Here is a 15,915-nt window from a genome sequence, read left to right as displayed (position 1 = left end):
GGCCTGGCAGTTTCTCTGAGCAGGTGCCTTGCTGAGAGCCAGGGTGTGCTGTCTTACCTCAGCCCCGGAACAACACTTAACCTCCATTGTGTGAGAGTGAGGGGGCCAGAGGTCACACCAGCCAGGCCTACGCCAAGCCTTTGCTCTTAGCTTCCGCACTGTCTCCTGCCCCAGCCCTCTGCAGTGCCGCCTCTGCAGGGTGCACACCCGTGCAGGGCTGAAGGGCTTTGTCAAAGACAGTGATCTCCAGGAAGCAGCTGGTGCCTTGCAGTGCTGGGTCAGAGGCAGGACTGTCACGTGGAAAGCCCCATCACACGAGGACCTGCAGTGAATACAGCGAACCTGTTGCTATTATGAATAGAGGGCATTTTAGCACCAGTGACAGTGGTGTTTTTTTTTTTTTTTGAGACGGAGTCTCGCTCTGTCGCCCAGGCTGGAGTGCAGTGGCCGGATCTCAGCTCACTGCAAGCTCCGCCTCCCGGGTTCACGCCATTCTCCTGCCTCAGCCTCCCGAGTAGCTGGGACTACAGGCGCCCGCCACATCGCCCGGCTAGTTTTTTTGTATTTTTTTTAGTAGAGACGGAGTTTCACTGTGTTAGCCAGGATGGTCTCGATCTCCTGACCTCGTGATCCGCCCGTCTCGGCCTCCCAAAGTGCTGGGATTACAGGCTTGAGCCACCGCGCCCGGCCGACAGTGGTGTTTTGAACCAGCCTTTGCCCTGTTCTGTGTCCCTCTAGGCCTTTGATGTGGTAGAGAGGAGCTTCCTGGAGTCCATTGATGATGCCTTGGCTGAGAAGGCAAGCCTCCAGTCGCAACTGCCAGAGGTAATTTCCCCAGCTGACACCCAGGGGAGTCAAGTCCAGGCCCAGCTTTGCAGGGAGCGTGGACTCATCTACTTTGTCTTGACATTACTGGGCCAGAGCAGCAGGAGTTAGGGAGGGAGCAGTTCCTGATGGGGGACCCTGGTGGGTGGCCACAGGTGAGGGACCTCACTGCCCTGCTGTGGGCAGCTGCACATTGAAGCTCAGCAGTGGCTAGGCAGTGGTGGGCATGAGAAAGGGCTTTTCCCAGTCGTTTAACCTGAATGGGTCCCCACCCTTGTCACCCACCTGCTCACATCGCCCACTGCCACCTGGAGCGCTGACCTCCGTGCTGTGAGTTAGGTCATCTCCGGCTTTCCTGGAGGAACCTCGCCCTGGAACTGCAGAGCAGGCTTCATCCTGGCTGTGCCGTGGACCATCTGTCTGTCTGTCCTCCGGGCCCTCGGATCTTTGCTCTTAAGAATAGAGAGGGAGAGGCTGGGAGGATGGTCCAGAGTTCCGTCCTGCCCTGACCCTCTGCTGACGGTTGTAGGGGGTGCCCCAGCACCAGCTGCCTCCTCAGTATCAGAAGATCCTTGAGAGACTCAAGACGCTGGAGAGGGAAATTTCGGGAGGGGCCATGGCCGTTGTGGCAGTCCTTCTCAACAACAAGCTCTACGTCGCCAATGTCGGTGAGCCCCCTCCTGTCCCAGGGCGGGGAGGGCTGGGGAGAGGTCAGCCACAGGGGCTAGTGCGTTATTTGACAATCTGCTTTCCAGAGACTTCACGAACTTTAAAGCCAGGGTCTCCTGAAACCGTTTGGGTATGTCCCTCTCCACAGTGATGCCTCAGTCCCAGCTGGAAGGGAGAAGGGACGGGATGGGAGGCAGGCGTCCTGGCCTTTAGTCCCTATTCTGCTTCTTAACTCGTTCTGGGCAAGTCGGGGCCGCTACTTCTGGAAGAGGTTACCTGGCCATGACAAACCAACCAGCATTCCCATGAACAGCTGCGAGATGGGGCTAGGTGACAGGGGCATTGGGGTTTGTGAGAAGCCAGACAGGTAGGTGCAGGTTATAGTAGAAAGAACTCTGTGGAGACCCCTCTGATGATACTGCCTTTTTTTTAATACTCTAGTGGAAAATATTCCACAATATAGAACAATAGAGTGACTGATATGATATTTAATGAACATTCATGTGCCCATCGCCAACCCCAGCAGTTATCAGCTGGTGCCAGCCGCCTTTTACCTGTGGCCTTTTGTCCCCACGTTCGCTATTTTGAAGCAAACACCAGTCACTGTCATGTTATCTGTAAATATTTCAGTCTGTATCTCTAGAGAAGAGTTCTGTTTTATAAGATCATAATCCTGTGATTACACTGAAAAAGTTAAACCCAATTCCTTTGTATCATCAACTGTCCCTAACTGGTGACTCACCCCGTTGATCTGAGCCTGTTTTGCCCATTTCAGGTATTTCCACGTGTGAGATGCCTGCCTTTTCCCTCCCTGCCTTCCCAGTATGTCCTATTTCTCTCTGTGCGTGGTCTTTGCTTAGCTGTTCACATTCCGCCACAGGTACAAACCGTGCACTTTTATGTAAATCGACAGTGGATGGGTTGCAGGTGACACAGCTGAACGTGGACCACACCACAGAGAACGAGGATGAGCTCTTCCGCCTTTCGCAGCTGGGTAAGTGGGGAGAATACCTGGTCGAGGGGTGAGTGGGAGCGGAAGCTGATCCCTGTGGGCTCACCCTTCACCTGCCTTTGGTAGAGAGGCGTGTGGTAGAGGGGCTGCAACCTTGGGCTCCCTGGCCAGTCTGCCTGGGGTTCAATCCCAGCTCTGCTGCTTACTGGTTGGTGATTGGAACTTACTTAAGTTTTCTGTGCCTCCGTTCCCCGCCACCCCGTGTAATAAGGATAATAGTAACCTGCCCCGGGATGCTAGGAGGATTCAGAGTTAGTGCATGTGAAACTCTTCCTGGAGTGCCTGGCACACAGGAGGCATTTACTGTTATTGATGGAGACTGAAAGAGGCCAAAGAAGTCCAGGGAGCCCAGCTGCTGCCAAGCTGCTCCTTCCCTTCCCAGTGAGCTCCAGGCAGATGTGGGGCACACAGGATGGGCAGGGAGATGGCAGGCAAGCTGCTCCGTGCTGGGTGGTGCCTGGAGGAGGGGCTCTGAGTGAGGCATGTTGTGATGGGCATGGGGACTGAGGACACCAGGGACTTTGGGTCAGCTGCTCTCCCAAGCGTCCTGGTGTTGTCTTCATTTCCTATTCAGTGGGTCCTTATTGCCTTCTTCCCATGGCTGTGTCTCTGTCCCCTTCTTTTTGTTCCTCTTTGTGAACAAGGAGCAGGATTATTGCATTGTTTCCCTCCATAGGCTTGGACGCCGGGAAGATCAAGCAGGTGGGGATCATCTGTGGGCAGGAGAGCACCCGGCGGATCGGGGATTACAAGGTCAAATATGGCTACACGGACATTGACCTTCTCAGGTAGGTGCCAGCCCAGCTGTCCCTTGTGCTTGAAAGACCAGAAGGTACTAGGAAGGCCAAGATGGGAGGATTGATTGTGCCGGGAGGTCGAGGCTATAGTGAGGCATGATCATGCCACTGCACTCCAGCCTGGGCAACAGAGCAAGACCCTGTCTCAAAAAAAAAAAGGTCCAGAAGGCCTGGGGCAGACGCAGACTATAGACCCCAGTAACAGACGTACAGTCAAAGTAGTTCAGAGCCCAAGCAGACTCTTTCTTCCTCCCTGAGAGGTTGGTTTGGGGCAGGTTAGGCCCAGCAGGCCAGGAGTTGGGTACTGTAGAGACGAGGGGTGGAGTTGAGGAGCTGGGGCAAAGCTGAGGCAACTAGTGCCACAAGGGAGGCAGGCGAAGCCAGAGTTGGCATGGGATGGACGGACCAGGCCTGTTGGTCCGTGCCGCCCATGGGTGCGGCAGAGGTGTGAGATGAATTGTGTATTTCCCTCTGAGGACACGTCCTCTGGGTGTCATCCCAGTGCTCATGGCAGCACAATGGGCAGTCATCATCATGAGGCTGAGCCCGTGCAGAGCTCTGGGCGTAACTTCTTTTATGTATTTCCTACTCAGGCTCCCTGAGGCAGTCACTGCCATCACCCTAGAGCCATTTTCATAAGAGGAAACTGAGGCATGGAGTTACCAGACAGCCCACCCTGGTCATGGGGTTGAACTCAGGCAGCCTGAATTTGGAATATGTGTCCTTAACCACCCGGTAACCTGTATGTGAAGTGTTGGTTGGGGAGATAGGCACGTCCACTTGCATGATGCAATCATGGCATTTAATGTCATGGCTGTTCCCAAAGCCAGAGTTCCCATCAGCAGAGGCCAGTCCTCATGGCCTAGAAAGTGCATGTTAGAACTCCTTGCCCTCACGCAGTCTAGGCAATTGAGTTTCGAATGTTTGTCCCTAATTTGTGGGGTCTTGTTTCCTTTATTGGAAAGTACATCCGTTGTATAAAACACTTCAGACAGTGCTGGAGTCTGTACAGGGAAAGGAAGTCTTCCTACCCCAAGCTCCAGAACTCGCTGCCTCACCCCCTCGCCAGAGACTACTAGTTTCTTGTGTATCCTGCTTCAAAATTTGGCCACATGCACGTATACACACACGGTGTCTCTGTGTGTGTGTGTGTGTGTGTGTGTGTGTGTGTGTGAGATGTGGGCCAAGGAGCCCGCATCCTTTTCAGAACACCCAGGTGCTGGTGTGTCCTGCCCCTCCCTCTTTTCCTTTTTTTTAAACCCTAAGGTATAATTGACGTACACAAAGCTGTGCATATTTCATGCATACAACTTGATGAGTTTGGAGATACGTTTACACATCCCTCACTGCTATCATTAAAGGTACCCATCTCTTCATTTTGCTCACCTGCAGTTAGGCTGGTGTCATTCTGTGTAATGACAGCTCTCAGGACCCAGCCTTGGTTGATGGACCCTCAGGAAGTTCTTAGACTCCGCTCTTCTGGATGGTGTTGCCAGCACCTCCTCATGTGCTTACCTCCATGTGCACACACGTGTGCTGGCATGTAATGACTCTGACCCTAGTCACTGAAGGATCCATGTATACATGGAGAGTATCTCGGGTCTCAGCCACCTGTTTTGGAAAAGCCCAAATGATAGCAAGAGGCGTGGGCTCCCAGGGATAACCCCTCCCTCTTGCTATCCCACGCCGTGCCCTGCCACCACCAGGCCCTGTGAACAGGATGTATGGAACAGGCCAGAGTCGGGCATTCAACCTTTGTCATCCTGACCTTAGCTGCCTGCCAGTTTTTATGGCCCTCCAAGCTTTATTTTAGCAGCTGCTATAAGAAGATGGGTCTATTTTTCTGACCTTCTCTTTCTCTCTTTTCCTCTTGTCAGGTTGTGTGTTTTATTTTACATTCTGGGCGTAGATTCCTTCCCTCAGCAGAATCAGCATCCACCTGGGTGCTGTTCCAAGCAAAGCTCTTCCTTCCACTCTCTCCCCATAGCGCCGCCAAGTCCAAACCAATCATCGCAGAGCCAGAAATCCACGGGGCACAGCCACTGGATGGGGTGACGGGCTTCCTGGTGCTGATGTCAGAGGGGCTATACAAGGCCCTAGAGGCAGCCCATGGGCCTGGGCAGGCCAACCAGGTGAGTTGGGTCCAGCCAAGCCCACAGCTGGCGAGCGTGGCTGGCTTGCACAGCGATGTGCTCACCCTGCCTTCTAGAGCTGTGATTCTCAGAGGCCGTCACCAGACATCCCTGGGTTCAAAGCTGGGGGAAGGAGAATCCCAGAGCTCTAAAAACACCCATCCCACCCAAAAACTTGACTCATTTTAGGCTTGAAGCAGTGTTAGTCCCCAGAGCCTGAGCAAGGCCTGAAGGGACGAGGGGGAGATGGATGTGAATTGCCATGGGCACAGCGTTACTGTGGGACGGCCAGGAAGGGGCCAGGGCCAGGAAGAGAGCACAGAAAGAGATGTGGCTTGCTGCACAGAGCTGTGGCTGCAGAGTCCCTCCCACACCCATCACTTCCTGCCAAGGGTCTGGCGGCTTTACTGCCCTCCCTGAGTGGCAGACAATTTACAGTTTGCTTCTCATTTCTTTTTTGTTTATTTGTTTGTTTTTTGAGACAAGAGTCTCACTCTGTCACCCAGGCTGGAGTACAGTGGCATGATCTCAGCTCACTGCAATCCCTGCCTCCCGGGTTCAAGCAATTCTCTGCCTCAGCCTCCCAAGTAGCTGGGATTACAGGCGTCTGCCACCATGCCCGGCTAATTTTTGTTTTTGTTTTTGTTTTGAGACGGAATCTCGCTCTGTTGCCCAGGCTGGAGTGCAGTGGTGCAATTTCGGCTTACTGTAAGCTCCGCCTCCTGAGTTCACGCATTCTCTTGCCTCAGCCTCCCGAGTAGCTGGGACTACAGGCGCCCGCCACCACGCCTGGCTAATTTTTTTGTATTTTTAGTAGAGATGGGGTTTCACCATGTTAGCCAGGATGGTCTCGATCTCCTTACCTCATGATCTGCCCACCTCAGCCTCCCGAAGTGCTGGGATTACAGACGTGAGCCACTGCGCCTGGCCAATTTTTGTATTTTTAGTAGAAATGGTTTCACCATGTTGGCCAGGCTGGTCTCAAACTCCTGACCTCATGATCCACCCACCTTGGCTTCTCAAAGTGCTGGGATTACAGGCGTGAGCCACTACACCTGGCAGTTCACTTCTCGTTTCTACAGTGGGGATGGTAACATCTACCTTTGTGAGATCGCAGTGAGGTTAGGCGTGGTAAACATAGGCCCTCAGCTGGGGGGCTGCTTATTTTTCTTGCACCTTGGAGTCACCAAAGTGTGACTTCAAGACAGTCATGTTAGGGATGATCTCAAAGGAAAACTGCCTTTCCCTGACCTTCTTGGGTTGCTGACTGGCTAAGATAAGTTCAGTTTGTGTTCCTCCTCCTGTCTGTGATTCTTGTAGGAAGATAACCTTTTCTGCTTTGACTTTTTTTTTTAAGACTCGCCGTGTCACCCAGACTGGAGTGCAGTGGCGTGATCACGGCTCACTGCGCCCTCAACCTTCTGAGTTGAACCGATCCTCCAGCCTTAGCCTCCTGAGTAGCTGGATCTATAGGTGTGTGCCACCACACCTGGCTAATTTTGGTTGTTTTTTGTTTTGTTTTGTTTTGTTTTTTTGGTAGAGACAGAGTCTCACTATATTGCCCAGGTTAATCTGAAACTCCTGGTCTCAAGCGATCCTCCTACCTTGGCCTCCCAGGATGCTGGGGTTATAGGCATGAGCCACTGTGCCCAGCCTGCTTTGTCATTTTTAATTAAAAGTCATGTATTGACCGGGCACGGTGGCTCATGCCTGTAATCCTAGCACTTTGGGAAGCCGAGGCAGGTGGATCACTTGAGGTCAGGAGTTCGAGACCAGCCTGGCCAACATGGTGAAACCCCATCTCTACTAAAAATACAAAAATTAGCTGGGCATGGTGGCAGGCGCTTGTAATCCCAGCTACTTGGGAGACTGAGGCAGGAGAATCACTTAAACCTGGGAGGTGGAGGTAGCAGTGAGCCGAGATTGTGCCATTGCACTCCAGCCTGGGCAACAGAGCAAGACTCCTTCTCAATCAATCAATCAATATCATGAGGAAAAAGTCTTCTTTAAAATGTGTAAATTTTTATTTCAATAGCTTTTGAGGTACCAGTATTTTTTGTTATAGGGATGAATTATGTAGTGGTGAATTCTGAGATTTTAGTGCACCAGTTATTCAAGTAATGTACACTGTAACTAATGTATGGTGTTTTATCCCTAGCACCCCTGCCACCCTCCCACCTTGAGTCTCTAAAGTTCCATTGTATCACTCTGTATGCCTGTGCATACTCATCATTTAGCTCCCACTTATAAGTGAGAACATACAGTTTGTGGTTTTCCACTCCTGTGTTACTTAGAATAATGGCCTTCATCTCCATCCAAGTTCCTGCAAAAGACATTCTTTCTTTCCTTTTACTGGCTAAGTAGTATTCCATAGTTTATAAATACATTTTCTTTATCTGCTCATTAGTCAGTGGCGACTTAGGCTGGTTCCACATCTTTGCAATTGTGAATTGTGCTGCTATAAACATGTGTGCAAGTATCTTTTTCATATAATGACTTACTTTCCTTTGGGTAGATGCCCAGTAGTGGATTGCTGGATTGAATGCAGATTTACTTCGAAAAAGTCTCAAGTGGCTAACTATCCCCCGGTCCCGGTCCCTGTGTTCTGATTTCTTTTTTTTTTGAGATGGAGTCTTGCTCTGTTGGCCAAGCTGGAGCGCAGTGGTGCAATCTCGGCTCACTGTAACCTCCGCCTCCTAGGTTCAAGTGATTCTCCTGCCTCAGCCTCCTGAGTAGCTGGGACTACAGGCGTGCGCCACCACCACACCCGGCTAATTTTTGTATTTTTAGTAGAGATGGGGTTTTGCCATGTTGGCCAGGCTGGTCTTGAACTCCTAACCTCAGATGATCCACCTGCCTCGGCCTTCGAATGTTCTGGGATTACAGGTGTTAGCCACCATGCCCAGCCTGTGTTCTGATTTCTTCACCTGTTATATAAGCTTACCATTCCTTCCAGTAGCCTTATAACATAGAGGGACAGGGGCTTACTTCCACGTAGAATAGGGAATTTGGGGTTTATAGAGTTCAGAGTCTTGCTGGAGGTGATGTTGCTGCTTAGTGATGAAACTGAGCCCACCAGGACCAGGTGCAGGCCATTTGCTATTACCTGCCTCTGCCCTCCTACCCCCGCCCAAAAGAAACTTTACGATGGTGCAAAAGTGATACATATTCAGTGGGGACCGTGCTCCAATACCCCTACAACCATTCTGTTTTTCACTGTTAATACAGTACTCAATAAATTACATGAGATTTGGCTGGGTGTGGTGGCTCATGCCTGTAATCCCAGCACTTTGGGAGGCTGAGGCGGGCAGATCACTTTAGGTCAGGAGTTTGAGACCACCCTGGCCAACATGGTGAAACCCCATCTCTACTAAAAATACAACAACAACAAAAAATTATCTGGTGCATAGTGACACACACCTGTAATCCCAGCTACTCAGGAGGTTGAGGCGGGAGAATTGTTTGAACCTGGGAGACAGAAACTTGCCGTGAGCCAAGATCATACCACTGCGCTCCAGCCTGGGCAACAGAGTGAGACTCTGTCTCAAAAAACAAACACACAAAACAATTACATGAGATTCAACATTTTCTTATATATTAATAAAATAGACTTTGTACTAGATGATTTTGCCCAGCCGTAGGCTAATAGAAGTGTTCTAAGCACATTTTAAGGTAGGCTAGGCTAAGTGCTGATGTTCAGTAGGTTAAGTGCATTAAATGCTTTTTCAACTTACGATATTTTGTTCCTTTTTTTTTTTTTGAGACAGTCTTGCTCTGTTGGCCAGGCTAGAGTGCAGTGTCAGAGTCTCAGCTCACTGCAACCTCCGTCTCCCGGGCTCAAGCAATTCTCCTGCCTCAGCCTCCCGAGTAGCTGGGATTAACAGGCATGTGCCACCATGCCTGGCTAATTTTTGTATTTTTAGTAGAGACCAGGTTTCACCATGTTGGTCAGGCTGGTCTCGATCTCGACCTCAGGTAATCCACCCACCTCAGCCTCCCAAAGTGCTGGGATTACAGGCGTGAGCCACTGCGCCTGGTCAACTTACGTTATTTTCAACTTACAGTGGGTTTGTCAGGACATAGCCCCATCCTAAATTGAGGAACATCTGTATACTGGACAGGGACTTCTCTTATGTCAGGGACCCTGTTTTCATTCTGTATCCCCAGTTCCTGGCAAAATCCTAGCATGTATAACATTGGCCACAACAAGTTTGTTCCAGGAAAGAGTGTTTCATAATAATGACACTTGCTACTGGGCTTTTTTCTTTTTTTTTTTTTTGAGATGAAGTCTCGCTCTTGTCCCCCAGGCTGGAATGTAAGTGGTGCTATCTCGGCTCACTGCAACCTCCGCCTCCTGGGTTCAAGTGATTCTCCTGCCTCAACCTCCTGAGTAGCTGGGATTGCAGGCACCTGCCACCACACCCAGCTAATTTTTGTATTTTTAGTAGGGACGGGGTTTCACCATGTTGAGCAGGCTGGTCTCGAACTCCTGACCTCCGGCGATCTGCCTGCCTTGGCCTCCCAAAGTGCTGGGATTACAGGCGTGAGCCACCGTGCCTGGCAGGTACTGGGCTTTTTAGTGGCTGACAGAATGCTCTCACAGCATTGTTAGTTAATCCTCATATTCACCCAGTGAGATGGATTTTCTCCCCATCCTAGAGGTATGCACCCAACAATCAGAGCAGTCACAAGGGCACACACTTCCTAATGAGAAAGTTCCAGAAGGATTATCCTGAATACCTTGAAAGGCTCAGATTTCAAACTTGGCTGGCAGGCACTCCCTTCACCTGCTACGCTATTGACCGCTAAATCTCCTGATTTTAAGCTCTGAGATTATGGCCCACGCCCCCCAGGCCACACTCCGTTCCTTACTAGGTTCTTCCTCCCCCCTCCCCCAGGAGATTGCTGCAATGATTGACACTGAGTTTGCCAAGCAGACCTCCCTGGACGCCGTGGCCCAGGCCGTGGTGGACCGGGTGAAGCGCATCCACAGCGACACCTTCGCCAGCGGTGGGGAGCGTGCCAGGTTCTGCCCCCGGCATGAGGACATGACCCTGCTGGTGAGGAACTTTGGCTACCCACTGGGTGAAATGAGCCAGCCCACACCGAGCCCGGCCCCAGGTACGTGTGCTGTACAGACAGGCAGTGCCTGGGGATGCCATCTAGGGGCCAGAGGTGGGTGCAGAGCCCCCGAGGCTGCTTGAAACGGAGATGGAGTCAGGGGGCCTGGCTCTCAGTGGCTCTAACTCAGGTTCTCTTGACTTTCAGCCTCTCTGAGCTGCATGTTGATTTTTGCTTTTTTGTCTGTTAAATGGAGGTTAATACCACCTGCCCCGGCAACCTCCCAGAACCTGAGTGCACCAGCAAGCAATTCACAGAGCCCTGAAGCCCCATAGTAGAGATGATGGCCACCACTGATTGAGTGCCTACCGTGTGCCAGGCCCACAGCCTGCATTATTCCCTTCGGTCCTCATGGGTAACCCTAAAGACAGGCGGTACCCCTGTTTTCCAGAGGGGGAAACCAAGGCTGAAGAATGAAGGGACCTGGAAGAGATGAGGCATGTGGACAAATGGTCAGGCCCCAGGGCCTGTCTGTCCCTGGGCTGCACTGGAGCAGGGCAGGGAGAAGGACGTTTTGCTTTCTACCTATGTCATTCTTCAACCAAGTTCTCAGGAGAAGAGGCGGCTGCTTTCTCCCGTGCTCCCCGCAGTGCTGCTCAGCACCAAGACCTTCGGTTCCCGAGGGCTGCATTTCTTTTTCTTTGTTTTAAACAAGCAAACCTTAGATAAAGCTCAGGCATCCACAGACAGATTTGTTCTCCCATGGACACCAGGGTTATTGAAGTTTCTTTGGCCGTTGTTATTGCAACCATATTTTTATTGGGTCAGCCTCAACTGGGAGCAAACTTATCCTCTGGATTAAAGCATCCGTGGGAAGCCAGGCAGTAACCCTTTCCTTGAGGCAACTTGAGCACCAGCAGGCTTTACTGCTAGCTTTATTGCTACAAGGAGTTCTCAGCCCAGCCTGGAAGAGTCTCTGCCAAGGGACACTCCTCCTGAGCTGTCCCAAGGGGCAGGGGGCCGCTCTGGGCTTGGGGAGCCAGGCATGGCCGCCACCTACACTCAGCCCTCAGGCACCACCCCATCAGGCCATGGGAGCAGCTTTGCCCCTGTTAACCCGGGTGTCTCCTCAGCCGCTGCCTGAGGCCCCCACTCTCTTCCTCCCAAAGCTGCAGGGGGACGAGTGTACCCTGTGTCTGTGCCATACTCCAGTGCCCAGAGCACCAGCAAGACCAGCGTGACCCTCTCCCTTGTCATGCCCTCCCAGGGCCAGATGGTCAACGGGGCTCACAGCGCTTCCACCCTGGATGAAGCCACCCCGACCCTCACCAAGTAAGTCCCTCCCCCACTTAGCCACCCCGAGCCCTGTCCCCCCCATGGGTGCCCTGTGGCACCGGGACAGAAATGACCATGGGGCCAAGGCTTGTGGATAAGATGCCCTGGGGTCTGGAAGTCCCCAGCTCCGTGCCTGGTGAGGGAGGTCTCCCTAGAAACTGAGGCAGGTGGGGTTTTCGGTCAGGTGGCTGATGGTCCCAGCCTACTTCTCGTATTTTCTTGTGGGCTGGTCTGCTGGTTTCAGTCAGTGGAAGGTTCTCTTTTCATTCCCTACCTGGGTGTGATGTGGGGTGGCTTCCTGTGATATGGGGTGACTTCCCTTGGTGTCCTTGCTTGGGGACATTGGCCTGTACTGGCTTGTCAGAGCCCGTGCTTTCTGGCTAATGTGCCTGATTTTAGCTTTGAAGGGAGTTCTGTGGTTTCTGGGCAGGGGGCGAGGTAGAGACAGCAGCCTGAGGGGGTTGCAGCTAGACCCCGTCCAGCCGCAGACCTGCCTGAGTACACCCCACCCCCTTCCCTTCCGTAGAATGTGCACCCCCCACACCAGGGGACCCGGATCTGGTTTCCACATTCCAGCCCTGCATGGAATGATAGAGATGCCACACCCAGCCCACTCTGAGGATGGAGTGCGCAGGATGTGGCCAATTAGAAAGGCCCTGGAGGGGGGTGGGTGGCCTGTTTACCTCTGCCTCATCAGGGGGCCTTCCTTTCCCTCTGCCTCTGAGTCGTGGATGCTGCGACTACTGCCACAGGGCTAGAAAGGCCTGCCAGACCGAGCAAGCTCCGTGGGCTTCCTGAGTGCAGTAGGGGTGGCCTGTCCAGTACCCCTGCCGGGCTGCTTGGAGGAGTCCTCCAGCTGTGTCCACAAAGCAGAGTGGGACTGCTGTGGCCCTAGACAAGGCAGGACAACCCGCCCTCCTCCGCTGCCTGTTTCTCACTCCCTTCAGCGTCTGAGCCGTGGTAGTTGGTCCTGTCATGGGCCAGCCCTCTGCTGGTGCTGGGCAGCGCTAACAGGCAGTTCCAGCTGTGACTTAAGGTGGGTGCCTGTCCCCACCCAGCTGATGAGAAGAGAGTGAAGGGGAGGGGGCGAAGGAAGGTTTTCTAGAAGACACCTTGCCCGCCCTGCTGAGTAGGACCTGGGTTGGGAAGGGTTTAGAGAGATGGTAATGGACAGTCGGTGGCTCAGCTGCACCTGGGGAACTTCCTGTGATGGCGGGAGTGCTCGCATGAGTGCTGTCCTGTCACAGCGTCTCCAGCCACTTGTGGCTATTAGACACTTGAACTGAGTGTTCCATTTTCTTTCTTTTTTTTTTTTTTCTTTGAGACAGAGTTTCACTCTTGTTGCCCAGGCCGGAGTGCAATGGCAAAATCTTGGCCCACTGCAACCTCTGCCTCCCGGGTTCAAGCAATTCTCCTGCCTCAGCCTCCCAAGCAGCTGGGATTACAGGTGCGCACCACCATGCCCAGCTAAATTTTTTTGTATTTTTAGTAGAGATGGGGTTTCACCGTGTTGGCCAGGCTGGCCTCGAACTCCTAACCTCAGGTGATCCACCCCGCCTTGGCCTCCCAAAGTGCTGGGATTACAGGCATGAGCCACTGCGCCTGGCCCATTTTCTTTACCTTTAGTTCATTTAAGTAGCCACATGCAGCTGGTGCTTCAAAATTTGACTTTTTATCTCTTCCTAAGAGCATCTGGCTGGGCCAGCTCTTACGGTCGCCTCTGCCAGAAAGGCCTGTGGCCCAGGGGGGTGGTAGAGGCAGGGGCCATTCTATCCCCACACTGCCCCAGCCCCCTTGACCTGACTGCTCCTGATTGACTCCCTCCCCTGTTGTCCCACAGCCAAAGCCCGACCTTAACCCTGCAGTCCACCAACACCCACACGCAGAGCAGCAGCTCCAGCTCCGACGGGGGCCTCTTCCGCTCCCGGCCCGCCCACTCGCTCCCGCCTGGTGAGGATGGCCGTGTTGAGCCCTACGTGGACTTTGCTGAGTTTTACCGCCTCTGGAGCGTGGACCATGGCGAGCAGAGCGTGGTGACGGCACCATAGGGCAGCCGGGGAATGCAGCCCAAGCAGGGCCTGGCGTGGGGCAGGACAGGGTCCAGCCTTTTCCTAACATCTGCCTGTGCCACAGCGGCCAGCAGGCACCCCGTCCTCAGCCCACAGCAGACTCTATCCCATGGCTCTCCGGGCAATAGAGGGTGTGAGTGCAGCCTGGACCTGTGGTTCACACCTTGTTACCACACAGGAAGCTGAAGGCTACTTCCTCGCAGGTGGCCTCAGCCAGGACCATCGCCCTTTCTCAGAGCAGAGGGCCAGGTGTAGAAGCCGCAGCAGTCCTGCAAGCCGCCCGAGCCTCCCCAGCAGCCTCCTGCAGAGCAGGAAGAGGCGCACTGTGAACCCTGAGTGTCGCAGGCCCAGTAGACCCTGCTGTCCCAAGCCCACCCCTCCTCCCACCATCACCTCCCTCACCTCGGGACAGTAGCCCCCCGCTTCTCCAGCCTCTCAGCCCTGTGCTCCTACATCCAGAGTGGAACCCAGGCTGGTGCCCATGTCTGTCCCTGGGCCCCATCCCTGGTCCTGCCTTGGTTGTGTCATCTGTGGTAAACGTTCGGGAGGACCAGGGCAGCATCCGGGACCTGGGATGGCCACAGAAGGGGCAGGCCAGGTGGAAAGGAGCCAGGGGGAAGTGGTCTAAGAGACCTGGAGCTGCCAGAGGAGGGCAGCCTGGGCCTCCCCCAAGCCGGGCATGCGGGAGAGGTGGGGACTGACCCTGGCAGACTGAGGCGGGGACTGCTCTTGTCAGGCCTGAGCCAGGGTGAGCTAGTGTCGCCTTGCGTTTTCCTTCTGGTGCTGCGAAGACCATAGGCTGGCAGGCGGCTGAGATGAACTATCTTTACCACTGATGAGGGTCCTCTACCGGCTGAGGGTAGCAAGCAGGGGTTGTGAGTCAGGCTGGGGGACTCGTTTGAAAGAAAGAAGAGTGGAAAATGGTTCCAGGAGGGAAGAGGTTCTTTGAGACACACTACCCTGGGAGGCGCAGGAGAAGGGTCGGGCCGGCCCGGCCCTGGGCCAGAGTTAAGACTATTTCACACAGGTTCTCTGCCTTCAGTGGGGAGGGGGTGCCACCAGGGCTGTCGGCCAGGATTGCCACTCCTGTTTCAGAGGAGGAAGCAGGCCGAGAGAATTGCACCTTGGCCAAGCCACACAATCAGTGGGGCAGTCAGAGCTCAGACCTGAGCCATTCAGTCAGTGTCCAGGGACCCCCGGATTCTCCACGCCCTCCCCAGCTCCCAGTCTCCCTGCCCGCCATGTCCCAGACCAGCCCACCAGCGACTGGCCACTGTTGCACAGCCTCCAGGGTGCTTGGTCTCTGCAGTCAAAGGCCTGACCGCTCTGTGACCCAGGAATCCATTTTCCTGCGGCAGAGCAGGGCCTGGTGTGGAACCAGGGAGCTGCGGGAATCCACAGCAGAAATGGAAGAAAAACAGGTCTCAGCCCAGGATCCTCACTCACTCCCCCACCCCCCACTTTGAAGCCATCTCTGTTCTGCAGGTGAGAGGATTTAAAGTCAGTCACAAAGGCTTGGGAACAAAAGGAATTCTCTTCCAAGCATGCCTCTGTGGTGCTGTTTGGTCTCTAGAAACAGGGTCACTTTTTTAATGCAGTAAAGAAGTAATAAATGGTGGCATTACACATTGTGATATTAATAGTGCTGTTGCTCATGTTTCCTGTAACTCGCAGCGGCCCTGGGAGGTGGACGCCTCCCCTCTTCACTGCCCTGGAGGTTCAAGAACTCCGCTCACCAGGCTGCTAAGTGGCAGGGCTGGGATTTGAACCCAGGCCTTCTGGCTGCATTCCACGCTGCCACCCCCACAGCCCAGGGGAAACATGGCTTGCCTGTTACCTCCCAGGCCCACTCTCAGGCCCAGATGTGTTCATGCACATCTGGAGGGGGTGACAGGGTTTTCCCTGCTGCAGGCCAAGCCCTCTGGCCCATGACCAGTGGCAGGGCTGTGGTGCCAATTCCACTCTTGCTGAGAGGGAGCCTAGAGTCTTGGTGTGTGAGTGGTGCTATAGCCGCC

The 15,915-nt window shown here is 53.6% G+C and overlaps 1 protein-coding gene across 2 annotated transcripts in view; it reads left to right on the top strand.

Annotated features, from left to right (window-relative positions):
- The window catches only part of TAB1 (TGF-beta activated kinase 1 (MAP3K7) binding protein 1), a 34,738-nt gene extending 19,198 nt beyond the window's left edge, over positions 1-15,540 (top strand). Inside the window, exons 4-11 of one of the 2 annotated variants that reach the window (XM_003905561.4) lie at positions 739-825; positions 1,355-1,493; positions 2,375-2,488; positions 3,183-3,294; positions 5,291-5,435; positions 10,334-10,556; positions 11,666-11,828; positions 13,672-15,540. In XM_003905561.4, the coding sequence (XP_003905610.2) occupies positions 739-825; positions 1,355-1,493; positions 2,375-2,488; positions 3,183-3,294; positions 5,291-5,435; positions 10,334-10,556; positions 11,666-11,828; positions 13,672-13,879 (1,191 nt within the window). In that variant the 3' untranslated portion in view covers positions 13,880-15,540. The remainder of the gene's footprint in view (positions 1-738; positions 826-1,354; positions 1,494-2,374; positions 2,489-3,182; positions 3,295-5,290; positions 5,436-10,333; positions 10,557-11,665; positions 11,829-13,671) is intronic. The other variant, XM_031656288.1, reaches the window with a different exon arrangement.
- Positions 15,541-15,915: the final 375 nt, after the last annotated feature.

Source organism: Papio anubis, chromosome 16 (assembly GCF_008728515.1).
Source record: "Papio anubis isolate 15944 chromosome 16, Panubis1.0, whole genome shotgun sequence".
Classification (NCBI taxonomy): domain Eukaryota; kingdom Metazoa; phylum Chordata; class Mammalia; order Primates; family Cercopithecidae; genus Papio; species Papio anubis.
The sequence above is the reverse complement of the archived record's forward strand: the minus strand, read 5'-3'. Positions and strand labels throughout refer to the sequence as shown.